The sequence below is a fragment of the Euleptes europaea genome, chromosome 7 (genome assembly GCF_029931775.1).
Source record: "Euleptes europaea isolate rEulEur1 chromosome 7, rEulEur1.hap1, whole genome shotgun sequence".
Lineage (NCBI taxonomy): Eukaryota > Metazoa > Chordata > Lepidosauria > Squamata > Sphaerodactylidae > Euleptes > Euleptes europaea.
The window spans coordinates 68745638-68765825 of record NC_079318.1 but is presented as its reverse complement, the minus strand read 5'-3'; the positions used below and the strand labels follow the sequence as shown (position 1 = coordinate 68765825).

At 41.9% G+C, this 20188-nt stretch overlaps 1 protein-coding gene across 1 annotated transcript in view; it reads left to right on the top strand.

The window, feature by feature from the left end:
* The window catches only part of EFEMP1 (EGF containing fibulin extracellular matrix protein 1), a 47572-nt gene extending 44143 nt beyond the window's left edge, over positions 1 to 3429 (top strand). The window contains exons 7-10 of the mRNA XM_056852796.1: positions 564 to 683; positions 1354 to 1477; positions 1592 to 1787; positions 3001 to 3429. Coding sequence (XP_056708774.1) covers positions 564 to 683; positions 1354 to 1477; positions 1592 to 1787; positions 3001 to 3159 — 599 coding nt within the window. The 3' untranslated portion in view covers positions 3160 to 3429. The remainder of the gene's footprint in view (positions 1 to 563; positions 684 to 1353; positions 1478 to 1591; positions 1788 to 3000) is intronic.
* The last annotated feature ends 16759 nt before the right edge of the window (positions 3430 to 20188 follow it).

The window sequence follows — 20188 nt, the reverse complement described above, 5'->3', positions numbered from 1 at the left end:
TAATGGGTGCTGTTTCATTATTTGTGTTGCCACTCTGATGTTGGCTATTATTTATGGTCTTATGGCATAGACTATTGGTGGTTTTTATTATATGGTTTTCTGTCTTGTGAGAGACATGCTGTCGGTTTCTGCATGGCCTGTATTACCAATTTTATGTTGCTTTTTATTTCCTGTTTTATTGTACTTTTTGTTTTGGTGTGGGATTTTTGTTGTTGTTGTTTATTGCTATTTTAGGGCTTTTTTATTTTTTTTTCATTTGGTATTTAGCTGAGAACGTGGAGTAAAAATGCCTTGAACAGATGAAGTTATTCCCATTTGAAACCAATAAATCTTTCACTTTGCAGTGAATTGAGGGCCCTTATCTCAACAACAGATATTTTACAGGAACAAGATTCCGTTATTAGTATCTCCACTTAAAGAATCTCCAGTGTCAGTGTCAAGGCTAGGAAAGACATTTAGACATTTTGTTGTAGGCCCCGAGTCTGGGTGTGATTTGTTCTAGCACTGAACTGCTTCTTTGTTTTGTTTTGGCTACTGGTCCAAACTGTGTCACTATTTTGCAGATGTTGATGAATGCAGAACATCCACCTTTAGGTGCCAATATCAATGTGTCAATGAACCGGGGAGGTACTCCTGCGTGTGTCCAGATGGGTACCAGTTGGTCAGAGGAGTAACTTGCCAAGGTGAGCATACTTCTCTTAAGACTTTTATTTCTGCAGGATTTACAGCAATATGTAAACCCTTAAACACCATAAATAATGGAAGTACTTAGTTGTCACAAGGTCACCTCCATATGGAACAAATCTCATTAATGGAGAAAGATTCCAGCGGTCTTAAAACCAGGGGGAATCGGAAGGTGGGAGAGGGCCGATTTAACTTTTCTCCTCTTTACCAGTTCTCCCCAACAACCTCTCCCCTACCTTGGCTTATTTCCAATCTCAGAGTTGGCTGGACTGAAAAGGCCAGGCGGAAGGGTTGCAAGTGATAACCAGTAGTTGGGGAAAATGTTAAGCACTCCTGTCCTGCCTGCCAATAGAGTCTGCAAGTGTCCAGCCCCTATATTAGGGTTTGCATACAAAAACCAAGTCTTGTTCTTCCCTGGAAATGTAAACTGACTGCATTGAATATGATTGTGTTTTGAGGTGACATGTGGAGCTACCTGCAGTATTAGGTCTGTGGTGGTCCATTCACACATATCAGTCCTCCAGAAAGAAATATGCATGTGCAAATTAGCCCTTAGTGAGTACTCTAATGGTTCATTTAATGGAGTCTTATTAGATCAAACATTTGTCATCTCTTCTTCACTTACTGTGTTTGGAAATTTGGTTTTGTTTCCCTTCGTTCCTAATTTAGATATAAATGAATGTGAGATGGGTAATGAATGCCGGGAAGATGAAATGTGTTGGAATTACCACGGTGGGTATCGCTGTTATCCAAGAAATCCTTGTCAAGAACCTTACATCCTTATCTCAGAAAAGTAAGGGAAACTACTCTAACAAGCCTTTAACAAGCATTGTTTTCAAAGTTAAAAACTGAACAGTTTTGCACATGGATGGAGTTCGTTTTTCAGTCGTTGTGGTTTCTTTTACAGTCGCTGTGTCTGTCTAGTGTCCAATCCCCTTTGTCGAGACCTGCCATATTCCATTGTACACAAATATATGAGCATCCGCTCAGATAGATCGGTGTCATCTGATATCTTCCAAATCCAGTCAACCACCATTTTCCCCAATACTGTTAACACGTTTCGGATTAAAGCTGGAAATGAGAATGGAGACTTCTTTCTGAGAGTAAGTATTTTGAGTGAGCTCCTAAAGTTACTTTTTAGTTTAAGCTTGGTGCAAGGGCAGTCACATAGACATGGACAGTTCAAGGCAACTCTACCTGTACAAAGAAGTACCTTATATGTAAACAGGACGCTTCTTGCATAAAATTAGAGCGCCTTTCTGTGAACATAGCAGTGACTGGCAGAAAGTAAAAACACGGTGGGCTTAAATATTAAAAAAAAATTTGGTGGCATATCTGATTGGATGACATCCATGCCAGGCACATATCTGCTGAGTTACTCTCTTACTACCTCTCCTGATACACCGAGCACTGAACCCAGACAGCGAGGTGCCAGAATAACTAGTTTCTGATTACTACTGAATGTCAAAAATGGTTGCAATTGGATTAGTTTAGCTATATTAAAGAATGGCTGTGATTAGGTCAGATTTTGATAGTTAGTATATGACTGCACGTTTATTTTTACTTTTTTATTTTATTAAATTTATAATCCGCCCTCCCCAGCCTAGACCAAGCTCAGGGCAACTCAGATAAAATAGATTTTAAGATAAAAACATGTTAAAACAATTAAAACAAGACTAGCCCGTACAATCAAACATACACAGTATCCTACATCTAAAGGTGCTCCCTGGTGTGAAATAGAGGCCACAGCACACTGCAGCATTCCACATCCCTGATGTGGAATAATTCAACAGAGGGGGGCATGTGTGCAGGATATGGTAGGGAGGCCAGCATTGATGGAAACTAACCGTTGCAGGCCTCAACCATGGGCCTATGCATGGGCTCTTTTGTGCACCTTGTATCCCAGGTAAGTCTTTGGTACCTTATTGTTAATCCCGTCATCCTCTTCCACTCTGACCATAGTTCTTTCCACATCTCAGCATTTTTCAAAAGAAACACATGACATCCCCTCTGAGGGGCTGCACCGTTTTAGAATGCTGGGGAGAGATCACATGTTTGAATCATTCTCCCCTTTATGAATCTTTCTCCCCTACATTAGGAAAACCAGTTATGTTGGGAAGGCTACGCTACAGCCTGTCTCCTTTCCACAACTGGGGTGTTTCTATGCATGGAACTTTCCAATATGCTAGCAATTTGACAAAAAAAAAACTTCAAAATTCACAATAACAGAACACGGGCATAACACTAAATTTTGAAAACTGCTCAGAAAAGAAATGTTGCATATGTAGGTGAAAAGGTTTTTGTTTTCTCTTTCAGCAAATGAGTCCATTGAGTGCAATGCTTGTATTGGCGAAGCCATTAACAGGGCCACGAGAACATATCATTGACCTGGAGATGCTGACAGTCAACAATATGAATTACAGGTCGAGTTCAGTCCTGAGGTTAACGCTAATTGTAGGACCATATTCATTTTAGGCACTGCAGCTAAGCTCTTTGCCAACACCCAGAGCAGCCAAAGAAATATCCTCTTAAATGAAGCACTTATGACTTTATTTATAGATTTTACATTTGTTTTTGGGTTTTTTTAAGGGAAAAAACTTTATTAAGGAAATCAGTACTTGCAATCATGCTTTTGCTCATGTAATTCAAAAGTAGTATATGTGTTCCATAATATAACCTGGGCATTGCCACTTTTTTTGTATAAAGATTGCATTTTCTTCTCCCTGTATAACAATACCTATATCAGGCACCTACGTATAACAAAACATCTTTGCTAACATGGTTTTATAATATGTGATCCTTTTCCTAACATAGGAGGCGATTACTGTCAAACATGAGCTTCTGTGATTTAAAAAATACTTTTAAAATTGAAACTTTTCCTAAGATTCAGGGTGTTTGGGTTTGTTTTAAATACAGCACTGCTCTTTCTAATGAACACAAGAGCCTGGTACCCGTCATGCTCCCCTGCCTGTAAGGGTGGCTTCATTTCTTTCAATAGAGGAAGCCAGTCCATCTGTCCATTCTTTGGTTACACCATGGAACCAACATGTACAATGCATTCAAGACATTCACATGTACACTGAAGTGCCCTGAGCATTGAAGGACATGAACAAGTCCTGCTGAGATGGAAATGAAAGGGGACATAAATGTGTTTGATCATTGGCTGCATCAGGTTTCTAGATTTCCTCCATCCCTTTTTATTCTCTATATAACTATATGGAGCCATGCTGATTTTTGCTCATATCCCTGGGAGTCACCAGAAATAAGTTTAGCCCACACTCCATTGTTCTTTCCAAGAGAACCCCCAAAGTTCATTGTTAGGTGGGTAGCCATTTTGGTCTGCAGTAGAAGAGCACAATTCAAGTCCAGTAGCACTTTAAAGACAAATAAGAGTTCCAGGGTATAAGTTTTTGAGAGTTAAAGCCCCCTTCATTAGGGAGCTTTGACTCTATAAAGCTTATATCCTGGAACTCTTGCTGGTCTTTAAGGTGCTTCTAGACTCGAATCGTATTACCATAATTCAGTGGAATACTTCAGAATCACAAGATCCCAGGTTAGGTCTAGTTTTAAGGGAATCTCCGATAGCAGGATTTTGAAGAACCCTGCCATAATACTGGGCTAGGTGGATCAGTGGTCTGATCAGTTCGGTGGTGGTGGAAAGTGCCGTCAAGTCACAGCTGACTTATGGGGACCCCATAGGGTTTTCAAGGCACTAGGCGTTTGGCGGTGGTTTGCCATTGCCTGCCTCCGCGTAGGCCGAGAGAGTTCTGAGAGAACTGTGACCGGCCTAAGGTCACCCAGTAGTCTTCATGTGGAGGAATGGGGAATTGAACCTGATTCTCCAGATTAGAGTCCACTGTCCTTAACCACTACACCATGCTGGCTCTCTGATCAATATGGCAACTTAATATTTTCATACATGGGGTAAGTCATTCTTTTTCCCATGGACACAAACATTTACCATTCTTTCTTGGGAAGGGGGAGGGGGAGGAGCCATGCATTGCACATAAGGACATGGGGACGGGGGAGGCAGAATCTAACCCTGAAGCCAGGGGAAGGGGGATTTTCAGGGCAGTAGTCCCCTCCAGCAGTACCTGTCCACCCCAACCACTTGTGTCACTGAAGGACATTTTGCTAGTATATATTTTTTGTTTTTCTCTTTTTAACTGCCTTATAAGGAAGGTAGTTTCAGCGGGTAGCCATGTTGGTTCACAGTTGAACAGCTAGATTCGAGTCCAGTAGCACCTTAGAGACCAACAAGATTTTTGGGCTATGAGCTTTCGAGAGCTTCTGAAAAGCTCATACCTTGAAAAACGTGTTGGTCTCTAAGGTGCTAGGGGACTTGAATCTAGGTGTTCTTAAAAGTAAGGATGGTGGTCTATTAAAAAAATCAGGTTCTTAGACACCTATTTGCGCGTGTATTGGTTTTTTTAATGTAATTTAGGATTAATGAACATCATAAAGAGAGAATGGTTTGCACTAGGCGTTTCCTGAGCTCTAGATACTGGACAGAGCTTTTCTATTTAAACATAACCACTCATTAACATTTTATCTTTTCTGAGAAAAATGGGACATAAGGAGAAAACTTTGCCAACAATGAGTGAAGCTCCCAATGGAAAACATCATTCTGAGAAATATGTCTGTATGAGTATTGTTGCTTGTTTCAGCGAACAATCTTCCCAGTTCCTGAGCACAGGAAAAATAATATATGTTTGTATACTAAGATGCCACAATCTAAAAAACAGCTGCTTGTAAGTTGTTCTTTTTTTAAAAAATCATTTGGCTTGGGTTGGAATATTTTCAGAATATGGGATCAGAGAGCTGGCTTCCATTTTTTAAGCTTTCTGCAGTATGGCATTGACTTATTCATCCTATGTATGCTTTATAACTCAGATTTGCAATTCTAATGTACAGTATTCATAACATTCACAGTAGAACTTGGAACGAATGACATTCTTTTGTAATATGTAAAGCCTTCTCATTTCTTGTCTAAGTCATAATATAGAACTCTTGGATGTACAAAATTTTAAATAAATAAATAGACCTACCTTTTAATGGACTAGTTTCATCTTGCAAGTTATTTTATGTTTATTATTTATTTGTTTGCAGAATTTTCTGTACTGTTTTTAAGGCAAGGCCCCTCTCATTTAAAACAAGGTCACATAAAATCTGTAAAACAAAAACAAATGGTTCCTTCTTTGCCACTATCAGAGTTGGTTCATCTAGCATTTTGTTCTTGGTAGTTCTCTTTAGTTTGACAAGTTTCGGTACTTCTATTTAAATTGGCTGTTTCTGAGGTATTTTTCTCTCAGACCAAGTCCTTCTAATCACTAAAAGAAAGTAAGGAGAAAAAGGCAAAAAGAGAGCTGAATGGGCCTTAGCGTTTACCTCACTCATCCGATCCTTCCACGGCCTCCTCTACTTCATGCCTATTGAGATATCTCAGAAAGCCCTTAAGAAATGTGCCCCTCATAGCACCAAAATACCAAACCAATGAGCATGAATACTACCTATTGTGTTTGGTGAGGAACATAACATTGCCTCATGTAAGGCATGTCAACAATTCACACCAAAGGTATGGAGCAACACAGCTTACAAGGTCAAGGCAGCATTGTGGGAGAAGGCTCTCCTGTCCACCAATACTCTGGCAAAATCTACTGCTTGGACAAAACGCCCTTTGAGACAGCTGTCTTTAGTGTCTATTTCCATTGGTTCTGAGATCCAAGCCCCAACAGTGCTCTTCTCAGTCCCCATTGCCATCGGTTCTGAGGAGGGCATCAAAACCACCAGCAAAGAAGTCTAAGGTCAAAACTAAACATAGAGAAAAAAGTTGGATCCGAAATGCCATCATTCTCACTCCATTCCAGAGTCAGAACTGGTTTGTGAAGCGAAAGAGGTATTTATTTCTCCACCTGAGATGTCCTCACCTCATTCTGTCCCTCCAACCCACGCGGGTTCAGAAGAGGAAGTTGAATGGAAACCAGTAGTTCCTGTGGAATCGAGCCCTTTGAGGTTAGATCCATCTGCACTGGTACCCACCTGTTCCCTGGCAGTCATACCCATATTACATGTCTCCAGCTTGTTTCCCAGAATGAAGAGAATATTATGGCTCCATGTCTTGGTTGGATCTGTAGAAAAGGGCAAGAGTTCAGTAGCACCTTAAAGACTAACAAATATTTTCTGGTAGTGTATGAGCTTTCGTGAGCTCATACCCTACCATAAAATATTTTTGTTAGTCTTTAAGGTGCTACTGGACTCTTGTCCTTTTCTACTACTGCAGACAGACTAACACGGCTACCCACTGTGAATTATCTTGGTTGGATCTGGAGTTTCATAAGCTGTCACATCCTCGAACTTCTTCTGCATCAGCTACCTGCCCCTTCTTGATAGGCAACAGGCACTGATCACACCGTAAAATTGTCGGTTCTGAGCACAGCTAAAAGGCCAGTTCAGACCCCTCACCAGAGTTTGTTACCCGTGTTTCCCCGAAAATAAGACACTGTCTTATATTTATTTTTCCTCAAGAAGACACACTATGGCTTATTTTCAGGGGATGTCTTATTCCGAGGGAATCAGAACTGTCCTCCCTCTCGGCTCCCGTTCTCCCCTTACCACCCCCTTCCGGTCCCGCCCCCAGAGGCCCAGGCGCGCTGGTTGCCGGGCCTTTGAAGTGGCCGCGGGAGACTGCATCTGCTCAGCTGGGCTCCTCCTGTCTTCCCCGCCCCCAGAGGCCCAGGCGCGCTGGTTGCAGAGCCTTTGAAGCGGCTGCGGGAGACCGCCTCTGCTGAGCTGGGCTCCTCCTGGTCTTTTCCACCCCAGCCCCGGGCGCGCTGGTTGCCGGGCCTTTGAAGCAGCCGCGGGAGACTGCATCTGCTCAGCTGGGCTCCTCCTGGTCTTCTCCACACCAGCCCCGGGGTGACTTATTTTCGGGGTATGGCTTATATTAAGCAAATGCTTAGAAATGCTGCTACGGCTTATTTTATGGGTATGTCTTATTTTCGGGGAAACACGGTATGTGACGTTTATCTCTCCAAATGAAGATCTGAAGCTCTATGCGGAACAAAAGCTTAGGATGGCACAATCCTTGGATATAGTCATCACTACCAGCAACCAAAGGCAACATTTTGAGTCGCCTCTACTCAGATTCACCAAGAGTGGCGGCTTTTCCCATTCTGGAGGGCCTTATGGATATTACAAATGAAATCTGGAGTAAACCAGCATCCATTCTCACCATATTTCGTCATATAGAGAACATATGCAAAGCAAAACCGGAAGGATGCGCCTTCTTATTTACAACACACACACCCCATCATCTCTAATGATGGAGAAGATGCAACCTAGGGATCATCAACCTTCCCATGTGTCCTACTTCCCATGTGGCCTATTCCTCTGCGGCACTCAACTTCCTAATTTCAAATTTCCAGGCCACTGTGACTGGTTATCAGCTGTTTTTGTGGGAGAAACGATCTCCATATCTGGAGCTCCTGCCAGAGAATAAGAGGCTATTAGCCGAGATATTGCAGTCTGAAGCAGTGTGACTCTCAAAACAGCAGATTAACGCTGGGTGCCATGCTGCAGACTCACCTGCCAGGACAGTAGCTTCCTCCAGTGTCTTGTGACACCAAGCATGGTTGAGGTTCATAGCTCTCCCCAATGAGACAAGGCATAAAGTGAAGGACGTTCCCTTGAAGGTTTCACACTTGTCTTGGAGAACATTGACAAGGCGCTATTCCCAAATTTAAAAGAACAGAGAAACAGCTAAATCATCACACTACTGGCAAAAGCCCTATTATCACCAGCGGTGGCAACCAAATCAGAGAGAATAGAGACATAAGGCACCATCTCGCCAACAGTATCCTGCCTAAAGAAATTTGAGAAGGAAGGATTCGTCTAGGCAGAAAGCTGAACATCAATCACAATCCAGCAAAGAGTCACAGCCACAACTCTAAAAAATGATGTTCTGGCTACATAGTTTCTGCCCCTCTGTATCAGTCAGGTTTGGGGATAGGTTACAGTCCTTTCTTCATGAATGGCAACTGATTACTATTGATATTTGAGTGTTCTCTATTATCGAGAATGGATACAAGCTGGAGCTCTGTACTCTCCCTGTCAGGTTGTCAGCAGGGCAGTAGATAATTTGTTACCTCAGTTGCAATCTCAATAACACACCCTGCTGGACAAGGGAGAAATTGAAGAAGTTATTACGCCTGATTCCCCTTGTGGGTTTTATTGCCATTTCTTTTTGGGGGATAAAAAAGATGGGGGTTCCAGACCTATATCCTGGATTTGAGAGATCTGAATAAGTTTTTATGGGTTTCAAATTTTCAAATGGTATCTTTGGTGTCAATTCTGCAGTTATTAAAGGAAAACACGGTTTGCGGTTCTGGCTTTATAAGATGCCTGTTTCCCTATATCCATACGTAATGACCCTCATAGGTACCTCTGTTTCCATTATGCTGGAAGGGTTTTTCAGTACTCGGTTTTGCCCTTTGGTTTGGCTACCGTACCTAGTGTTTTCACCAAATGTATGGCCCCTGTTGTAGCTTTTTTGAGACTCAGTGGTTGCATGATCTCTCCTTACCTAGATGACTGAATCATGGTTGCATCATTTTGGAAGAAGCTCCCTAGTCAATTGGCCATAATGCTTTACACTTGTCAATGGCTGGGTTGATAACTAACTGGAAAAAAAATCCAGATTCACACCCTCTCAATCATTGCAATTTATTAGAGTGATGTTGGACTCCATCTCAGTGAGAGGGTTCCTCCCTTTTGACAGGGGTTGAGCTATCAGGAATATGGTAACTCGCTTTTTGCACAGTCATTTCCAACAGGCCAGCTCTATTCAAAGACTGATTGGATTTATGTCTTCAACCACAGCAGTTCTCTCCCTGGTCAATCTCTTTATATGTCCCCTGCAGCTCTGGTTCTGGCCCATTTTAAGCCAGTATTACATACCCCCACACCAGAGGTTTTCCATACCAAGGGCAGTCATAAAGACACTCTTTCAGTGGTCCCAGGACAGTAACCTTTTTGTGGGTGCCCCATTTGGTTTGTAACAGCCCAAGGTCACTATAACCACAGATGCCTCCTTCTTTGGTTGGGGGACTCATGGTGAGGGTTTCTCTGTTCAAGGGACTTAGAAAAAAAACTGCATATAATTCTTCTGGAATTGAGAGCCATATGGTATGCCCTTAGCTCTTTCACATAATTGTTATATGGGACAACAAATACCAAGGCCCCAATTTTTTTTGTTCCATGGCTGGCAGCAACCCCATTTCTATGGGAGACACTTTTCAGATACCTGATTTCTCCATTTCCCCTTCTGACCAAAGCTTTGGCCACTATGTTGGAAGAGGGTACAGAATGTATTCTAATAACCCTGTTCTGGCCTTGCCAGAGTTGGTTCATCACCCTGCTCAATCTAGCCAGAGGGGGACTATATATGTTTACTGGTGGTTCCCGACTTGTTGGGGATGGAACCCATACTTCATCATAATATATCCCACCTACACCTTGCAGCATGGAGATACACCCCAGGAGCTAGTTTTCTCTGCTGAAGTTCAACAGGTATTGTTACAGCCACACAAATTGTGTATGTGTCATTCGTATGAGTACAAATGAAAGTACATTTTCACTTGGACTGAGGCTGATCTTTGACTACGTAATGTCACTGAAACTAGGTGAATAGGCCCACTCTTTAGTGAAGGTGCATCTTGCAACCATTCCAGTGCACCATTCCCTTATTGATGGTTGCTTTGTTCCCCCCCCCCCCCATTGTGTCCTGACAATTTCTGAAGAGTCTTTTTAATATGTTTCCTCCAGAGACCCTGGTTGTTCCCAGTGTTCACTATCAGTTGTGTTATCACCTTCCAATCTGTCTTTTTTTAATGGTCCCTCCTGCCCCATTTTATGCCACGTCCCAGCTTCAACCTCCTCCTCTCCTAATCTGCTGATTGGAAGGTAGCCACCCTATTTTTAGGGTATTTATGGGTTTATTTGTTGGCGTTTTGTTTTAATACTGAATTTATGTTAGGTTGTGAACTGCCTTTGGGGCCCTAGTACACATAAAACTGTTAGATATTGGTCAACACAGGGCCATAGTATCCTTTAATCTGTCCCTGTTCAGTTGACCCATTTTCAAATCTGTAGGCTTAAAATAGGACCTAACTGTAAAATGCAGTATCTTCCCAGAAACGTGAACACTGTCAGTAAATATAGAACTCTTAAGTAAACAAGGCTGTTGTGGACATAGTAACCAAGTTCATTCACTGCTTCAATACCACCTGAACATGAGTCCAACGAGGTTATTATGCTTGGAAGTCTTTAAAAAACAGGAGTTTACTGTTGAAATCGGTTTCCTTGACAGCAAGCAGTTGCTTATGTTTTGAAAAGCCCAACCACGTTTCTAACTTTATAACTCTTCAGCTAAAATACAGAACAGCTGCTTCTCTGATCATATGCTGTGCATATGGGGGCCCACCAGGGACAAAAGCCTACTCTTAAGTTGAATTATTTTTAACGCCCTCACATTTCTATCACAAACCATCATCTCTGCTGGATGGCAAATTTCCATACTTCCCAGCTGGGGGAACACCTGCATGACACAAACCTAAAGCACTCTGCATCTGGTCTGGGGGGGTGGGGGGGGGAAGAGAACCAATCTTATTTCTTCTGGTCAGCGGAATAAATTACTAAAGAGAAAAAAGAAGGTAAAAAGTCAACTGGTTTTATATTTAGCCTAAAGCAGATGTTAAACGAGCTGTTTATCTTGTACGTATTTTGTGTATACATTACCGAGAGACAAGGCCTTTTAATAAAATGGGATTTCCAACAACTATCCTTAGCTTAGAACGATATTATGTGGCTGCTCCATTAAAGTCATGGTTAGTATGATACAACCCAATGATTGCTGCCAGTGGATACAAATTAAAAAGGATGCAGTAGGCCACATACACTTTAATGCTCTGTTTTTATTATCCATAAAGACAGACTGAAAACTGCTAAGGACCACCCAGTGAGGTACTCTACCTTAAACATTTGGGATTCCTGGAGGAATAAGCTAAGTTCCTGGGTTCTCACCAATAGCATCTTTAGCATTTCACCTTCATTTCTCTACCAATTAGCATATTTTACTTTACAGGGAAAAACAAACAACCTTAATAAAGATATTTATGAAGGTACACGGTAGAATTAGCTTGTTCTCATTCTTACTCTTATCTCTTGTTTTTAGTGTCCACATCTTTTAAGTCAACATGTTCGAACCCACTCACTACTCTTTAAACTCTGATTTTTAAATATTCTTCATTTTTTCACTACAGTGGGTGCAAGGGTGTTGCAATTTTACCAGAAAAACTCACCCTGGATATGAATGATATCCCCTCTTGCCCATGAGCTTGGGAACTGAATCTGAGTAGGGTTACCAACTTTTCAACTGGCCCCTCTAGCTGCCCCTTTAATATCAGTTAGATCTGCATCAGTTACCAGGTGATTTATTTTTAATGGCGAAAAATAAATAGAAAGGTCTATTTAGAAAATGTGTACAATTACATAAGAGCAATATATACGCCAGGATACAAGTAAATCCAGTAACAACTTGCAAGGAAACATGAATGAGAAAAATACAAAAGAACTGAATGACATTGTTGAAAGTCAGTCACAAATCAAAAAGCTAGAAGCCTGATGAATAAAATATATTATGGCTGCTAGCAGGACATTTCCAGTTATCGTCTTCAGATAAAAAAATATTAATTTCTTCAAATATGGAATATGCTGCTTTCTTTCTCACATAAAGAAACCAAAAAAGTGGGATCAGTACAGTGTATTTTGTTATAGCCAGTTCTACAGTATAACTCATTCCCTGGGCACTCTGGGTGAACACCACACTCATCTTTGCATAAACCCAGCAACAAAAATGCAGGATTCAGTTCTGGGCTGCAACCAAGTGATTCTCTGATCCGACATTGGTTGTGTTGGGCTTAAGAACATAAGAAAGGCCCTGCTGGATCAGACCAAGGCCCATGAAGTCCAGCAGTCTGTTCACACAGTGGCCAACCAGGTGCCTCTAGGAATCCACCAACAAGACGAGTGCAGCAGCACCATCCTGCCTGTGTTCCACCGCACCCAAAATAACAGACATGCTCCTCTGATACTAGAGAGAATAGGTAAGCAGCATGACTAAAATCCATTCTAACTAACAGCCATGAATACCCCTCTCCTCCATGAATATGTCCACTCCCCTCTTAAAGCCTTCCAAGCTGGCAGCCATCACCCCATCCTGGGGCAGGGAGTTCCACAATTTAACTATGTGTTGTGTGAAAAAATACTTCCTTTTATCTGTTTTGAATCTCTCACCTTGTTGATTCTGTTTGCCTTTGGAGACTTTTGGCCAGTAGTTATTCTTCTGTGATTGGCTATTGGCTTCTTTAACTCCCCCCCCCCCAATAGGGAACAATGGAAACAAGTAGGATGGCTTGGGGGCACCTTGTTCAGGAGCCCATAAAACTGGATCTCTTGGACCAATTTGTTTGAAAGTTGGGGGAATCTTTAATGGCTACAGCAGCATTTGAAATATGTGGGCAAAATGCGGGGGGGAAGCAAGGCAACCTCTGACAGCTGCAAAACGCATGCATAATCAAAAGGAAGCCCCAACGCACTCGGTCGGGTGACTGTGAGGGAAATGTCCCTGCATAAAAGGCCTCTGTCTACACAAGATAGCTGACCTTTGTTTAAATTGTATTTAGGTGTTTTTGCAAGCCACTTTGGGTCCCCATTGGAGAGAAAAGTAAGGTAATCAGCTACCTAAACAAACACACAGCTGTCCCCATAGAGAGATCTGTCATATCTGTGGACAGACCTGATTTACTTTATACATGTGATTATCACCTAGTGGTACATGATGGACAGCAGAAAGGCATGCCAGTTTGCACAATGGGCTCAGTCAGCAGCCTGCAGAAATCACATGGGCGAACATCAACAGCTAAGGCCTATATGCTCTAATTAAACTTTTTAGGGGGGGCCCAAATCATCTAATTTGCCAAAAAATCCAGGACCAATTTGCATAGAGTTCAGGCTTGCCGGGGCATGGCTTCCTGGGCCCAGGTAATTGCCAGTGGTTTTTATTTGGTTTTTAATCCACCAAAATTCAGCACCCATTTTTTTTCCTTGGACATGATTTCAAATAGTTTCTGTAAACAACAACAACCAAGCAATTCCCTCCTTCCAAACCCAAAGCTATGTTTTGTGTCTCGAGGCCCTTATCTTTTTAATCCTAATGTTTAATGAGGCTATTTTGTCTCCCGGGATCTTAAAAAAATATTAAAAATCTGGCAAAGGGAAAAAGTGAGTGGGAAAACATGAAGCAACATGCTAAGTACTCACTGGGAGGTGCAGGATGTTTTATACTGAAAAAAGAAGTTGAGAGTATCAAAAAACAGTAACTTGAAACCTTAATGAGAAAGCAAGAGTTCTGACTTTGCTCTGGTAAGCTTAAAAAGGGGGAAGCCCTAAATTATACCTTTGTATTCTTTAATCAAGCACTAACATTTCATGGAATTCGAGAAAGTATATCACAGAGGTGGAATACTATGCCAGGACAACAGTTATTTTGTAATGCCACCCACAAGGGTCTTAGCACTTTTCTTTGAACCAAAACGTAGCGAGGATTACACTGTTCTGCCAGCCTGCACGCAGGGCCAGTTTGACGGTAGAGGCAAACCGGGCAACTGTTTTGTCTGCCAAAATTCCATGGGAACCAGTCTCAGCTATGCTAATGCCAGTATGAGAGCCACTCCCTGAACTTCAGGAGGAGGAGGTGCAGAGGCATTTCAGATGCCTGCCAGCCTCACTTCATTTCTCTACCAGGGCCTGGTATACTTGAGGTGCTTTCACAAATGGTTAATGACAAGGGTTCCACTTACCACCCCCTCGCCAGAACAAAGGCAGAGTTGCAAAGGGGAGGAAAGAAGAGACGTTAAGCATGAAAATGAGAAAATAACATCCCAGACTATTCTGGATGCTTCCAGGTGCTATGGTGATGCTACTCAATGTATGATGAGCTGTAAGCAAGAAGATTGGTGCGTGCAGAATAAAAATTTCAGCCAACCCCCTGCCGCCATATGAGATCTCTGACCATTGTCTCTGCACTTGTTGCTAGCAACGGAATTGGAATTCAATCCCAAAAATAGTGGTGCTGCCCACATCCCATTAAAGGTCAATGGGAAAATTCCCATTAAGTTAAATTGACGGGGAGTGCACCCTTTCATTGCTTGTTTCGGGATCAGACCTACATGATCTGTCATTAAGCCCTGTGCTAATTAGGGAAAGGCTTATGTTGAGCCAAGGCACATGAACTCCTAATGAAGAGAATATCTTTGAGCATATGAGCCTTGCAGCTGTCAGAGGTCACTGTTGGAAGTCCTCCTCCGTGTGCACCAATATTTGGAAGAGAGGTTGTTGCTTACCAGACACAGGACTTCCTTTGTCATGGCACCTTGATTCTGGAATGCCTTCCCCACAAGGATTCCTCTGGTGCCTAGCTTTTTGAGTTTCCAGCATCAGGTTAAGACGTTTTATCTGACATTTTGCCGATTACTTCTCCTACACCATATAAAAGTATCCTAGGATTCTTTTTGTTATTTAGGCTGCATCCATATGGGGTGGTGGTACCAAAATGTAACCCTTATAATAGCAGCAGCAAGTGGTACAAGAATGATTAGCTCGGCATCTACATAACTCCTTTAAAAAAAAAAAGGCAATTGTGCATTGTTAGAACAATTTATGTATCAGTTTCTCTGATTTCCTTGCTTGCATTTTTTTAAAAAGTAAGTCACTAGCACCTTTCCTTGCAGAGATATGTCTTTCCCAAAACTTCGCAGAAAAGCAGGTTTCGGAAAGATTAGAGAAAAACCAGGGAAACCCTGGGAGGTGCACAAATGCACCATGATGCTGTGGGAAAGCAGGAAAGAAAACTGCTTCCCATCAGCATTGAACTCCGGGGCAAATAACCTGTGAGGAAATGACCCAACTCTATCAAGATCAGTGTGTCTATTCTGACCAGCAGTGGCTCTCTGGGGTTTTGCATGGAGGTTTTTCATATCACCTACTACCTGATCCTTGTAAATGCAGATACTGGAGATTCAACCTGGGATCTTTTGCATACAAAGCAAATGTTCTACTGCTGAGTCAAGTTCTACTGCTGAGTCAAGACAGAGCCCCATTTATACATTTTAAAAGTTTTAACTGTTGTAAAACTGTAAGACTCCTCAGGTTCCAAAATTTGCTGAAGAAAGTGGTATAGAAACCTTTCAGACCACAATAAAATGTGCAATGTGCCTTCCTTCACCATGGAACAACCACAGCGATTGCCCACACAGAGAGGAATGGGGGCCGTGGAGCTGCTACTGAATAGAGAGATAGTCAAAGAAGGACCTGGTAAGTGGTATGGAAGAAAGAGAAGCAAGAATGCCAGACCAACAATATTTAGAAGAGACTTTCTGCCCTTACACATTGGCACCTATATGATTTGGAGAAGTTTGACTGGCAGCTGCTTTAATTACTTGTGGCCTTGGGAGACCCAGATTCAAATCTCTACTCTGTAGTAATCTGTATGTTGTAAACTGCCTACTAGAGATAAGATTTATACCACCCATCCCTAGAGACCTGAAGAAAAGGACAGAAACTCAAACCAGCCCAATTACAATAACCCAATAACCCAATTTTTAAAAGACATCTAATCCTAAAAACCACCATAGAGAGCGATTTACTAGGGAAAGGTACCAGATAATATGTACTTTCTCTGGCAATAAGAACCATTTGGAGCACATGTGTTTCTAACAACAGGATTTCCCATGAACTTGCAATATAGTCAAAATTTAGTAGTTATGTTTTTTTTAAAAAAAAATGCAGTTAAACAAGCATTCCATTCTGTTGTTTCTAACAAGATCCCAATTTCGTTGATTTATCTTATTACAAATAATAATCTGGGTTAAGACACCAATTCATTTTCACTGGCATGTCCTGCCAAAATGTTGCTAATATTATTAGCAAGCTTGGAATGGAATTGTTCAATACTATTAAAGGAACAAGATTTTGGCACAATCTGGAGGACGTTACCCAACACGGGATTTTCCTGAAGCGTGAAAGTTTGCTCCCTGCTGAAGATCTCCTGCTATTAAAACGGATCTCCAGCCAACAGAGATCAATTCACCTGGAGAAAATGGCCGCTTTGGCAATTGGACTCCCCTCCCCAAACCCCACCCTACTCAGGCTCCGCCGCCAAAACCTCCACCAATGGCAAAGAGGGACCTGACAACCCTATTCTAGGCACATCTCTACACTGTAGGTTTCTAGCATAGTTATGATTCTAGCTGTTTTGTCAGCCTTCCTCAACAGTAGTGATAAAACTCTCCACATAGGTTTAGAAATTCTGCATTGGGCTGCCTTCTAACTGGAAAAGGCAGCACTTAAAAATGGCGACTGCCTTCCCCCTTCATTAATCCAAATTTATTTGTATTTCTTTTTGGGATTTAGAAAAGCATTTGAATTTATACATGTAAGGAAATATTGTGAAGCTCACTCTAAAACCAAAATTGGGCAGATTTTCAGGCCTGCTTAATGTTGCTGTCTCAAGTAGCCCAATTATGTACCCACAACAGGAACCAAAAAAGAAAAAAAACCACACACATACACAGACCAAAAGGATTTTTCAGATAGCAGCTCAGATTTACAAACTGTAAGCTTCTCCCAAATGCTCTTGATAGTGACAAATTTTCAGCCTCCAAAGGACCACCCAGCCTTTGGATATTATGTGATATAAAATGACTTTCTGATTTTTCCATCAGCTTACGCAGAGGTGCCTGTTGTACACTCACATGATGTAATGCATACATATGGTAAAAACACTCATACAGCAACTTTGGCTGTAACAGGATATACATTGCTCATTCTTTGAATTGCCTTCATTAAGTAACATTTTAGAAACTAATTTACAGCTCAGGTTCCCTTTCAAAATGGCAGCACCACAGAAGCAGAAGTTACAGTATTCAAGACATCAGATATTAGAAGTTGTGTTGCCTAAAGCTGAAATACAAGATAGACTAGGGGCCATGACGGAAAAAAGCCTTTCTTAATGTAGGCACACACAGCAGAGCAGCTAGTCTTAGATTATAGCAGGCTTGTGCAGTTGGAAGTGGTCCACAGTTCGGCTTTGGAAGTGACAGCTATACCCACCAGAGAACTGCTGCCCGTTTTTAGGAACCTGCTTGCTTCCACCACACTCTATTTATATATATTTTAAACAAACAGTACAGAGGCTCCATCCATGCTCTCTCTTCCCAAGGAAACTGACATGTGAATCTGCCTTATACTGAATTAGACCATTGACCCAGCAAGGTCAGCATTGTCTACTCAGCAGCAGATGTCCAGTGTCTCAGGCTGAGGTCTTTCACATCACCTATGATCTGATCCTTCTAACTGGACATGGCAGGGAATGAATCTGGGACCTTCTCGGTGGGAAGCGCATGCTCTGCCACTGAGCCACAGCCCCTTCCCTGGAACTTCTCACTGCTTGGAAGTAGGGAACGTGTAACAAGATTATCCCCCCTAGTCATCTTCCTTCTAAACTAAGAAGTCCCAAGTGCTTTAATCTTTCCTGCCAGTTAAGGTGCTCCAACCCACTTCCCACCAGCTCTGCCATTTCCTTTTTGAGCTGGGGAGACCAGAATTGTGCATAGTATTCTAAAGATGGCTGCATCATTGATTTACACATATTTCCCCCACATGCACAAGAAACAAATTAGATCACCTTTCTCAGTTTCATAAGGTATTGATCAAATCATACACCCTCCACTCCTCAACATATAATAGTTAAAACTACATCTGAAGTGTGAACCCGCCTAAAAAGGTGTGGGCAGTGTTAACTACTTTTCTTTCTCTGCTATTTTGTTTGTTTTTGACAATTGCTGTTGCCATGTTCAATACTTTTGTTCCAAAAAGAAAAACATTTTCCGTTGTGCTTTAAGCCAGGAGAGAGGAACGGAATATGTGCAATTTGCATGGCAGGTAGGATTTATGGACTCCATGCAGGTCTACTAATGGCATTTGCATTTGGCAAGTTACTGAAAGTGGGGACTTTTGATCAGTTTATATTGGAACCAAAAAGCTTACCCTTTTCCCATGTATCTGTTCCAGATCTGATGAAGCAAAATAAGATTATGAGAGTATTCTTAATGTTTTCATTTGGTTCTCATAAGTCAAGTCAGAGTTCTATTTACTAATGGAAGAGCCCAAAATACTGTTACCAGAAAAATTCTGTCCTTAGAATCTATATAGCTAATTTTCACCATGAACAAATCTGTAGATACTTAAATCTGTACACTGGAGCTATGAATAGAAAAGACAAACCTTTCTACAATTCTGAGAATGGCCCCAGGCTTGCAGAAAAATCTGAATTCTTAAAAAGAAAAACATTCAGGGGTTAACCCCCCCCCCAAAAAAAATAGAAGCAACACCTGCAGCTTTAAGAAAAAAATGCCCTCTGTGGCTGTTGCTATACAACCACAGCAGTATTGCCCATTGAAGCCTTGGTTGCTGTCAGTAAAAAGGCAAGGCCCTTTCCAGGGCTTGCATGGCTTACCCAGGCCAAACTGCTTTCTACTATTCAACTGCAGCAACCCCATGAATAGGGTTGCCAGGTCCCTCTTTGCCACTGTTGGGAGGTTTTTGGGGTGGAGCCTGAGGAGGAGGGACTTCAATGCCATAGAGACCAATGGCCAAAGCGGCCATTTTCTCCAGGTAAACAGATCTCCTTTGGCTGGAGATCAGTTGTAATAGCAGGAGATCTTCAGCTGTTACCTGGAGGCTGGCAACCATACCCATGAAAGCCAGAGAGATGTAGTGGTTAGAATCTGGACCCAGGTTTAAATCCCAACTCTGCCACAGAATCTGACTGTGTGACCTTTGGCCAGTCTACACACTCTCAGCTTAACCTGCCTCACAGGGTTGTTGTGAAGATAATAGAGAATGATGAAAGCTGCTTTGCGTCCACATTGTGGAGAAAGGTGGGGTATACATTAGTAAATAAATAATAAGGCTGAAAATGGGGGGCAGATAAAATGTAGTTTGTTTGGTGAGTGGGAAGAACAGTAGGGGAAAGTGAGGATATAGGGGCTGCCACGAAGAGGAAAAGAGGAAATAGTGCAGAGAAAGTGATACTGTGGAAACAGAGGTGTCCTTCACAAGTCCTTGCAGGTCCCCTGCTTGTGAATTCTACAAGAGGGACACATTCACTTACAGTTATTTAATCTATATGCTTAGTTCTTTGCTTGGCTTAGTTCTTTGCTTGGCTAGAATGAATATTCTGTGTTGTTCGATGCGATAACTTCCAAACGCATGCACACACAGCAGGACAGGAATACTTGTAATTTCCCCCCAGAACAATACCATGTATGAAACAGGTAATGGGTGAAGTTTCTGATGTAATTGTATACTTACATTGGGGGTCTCCAGT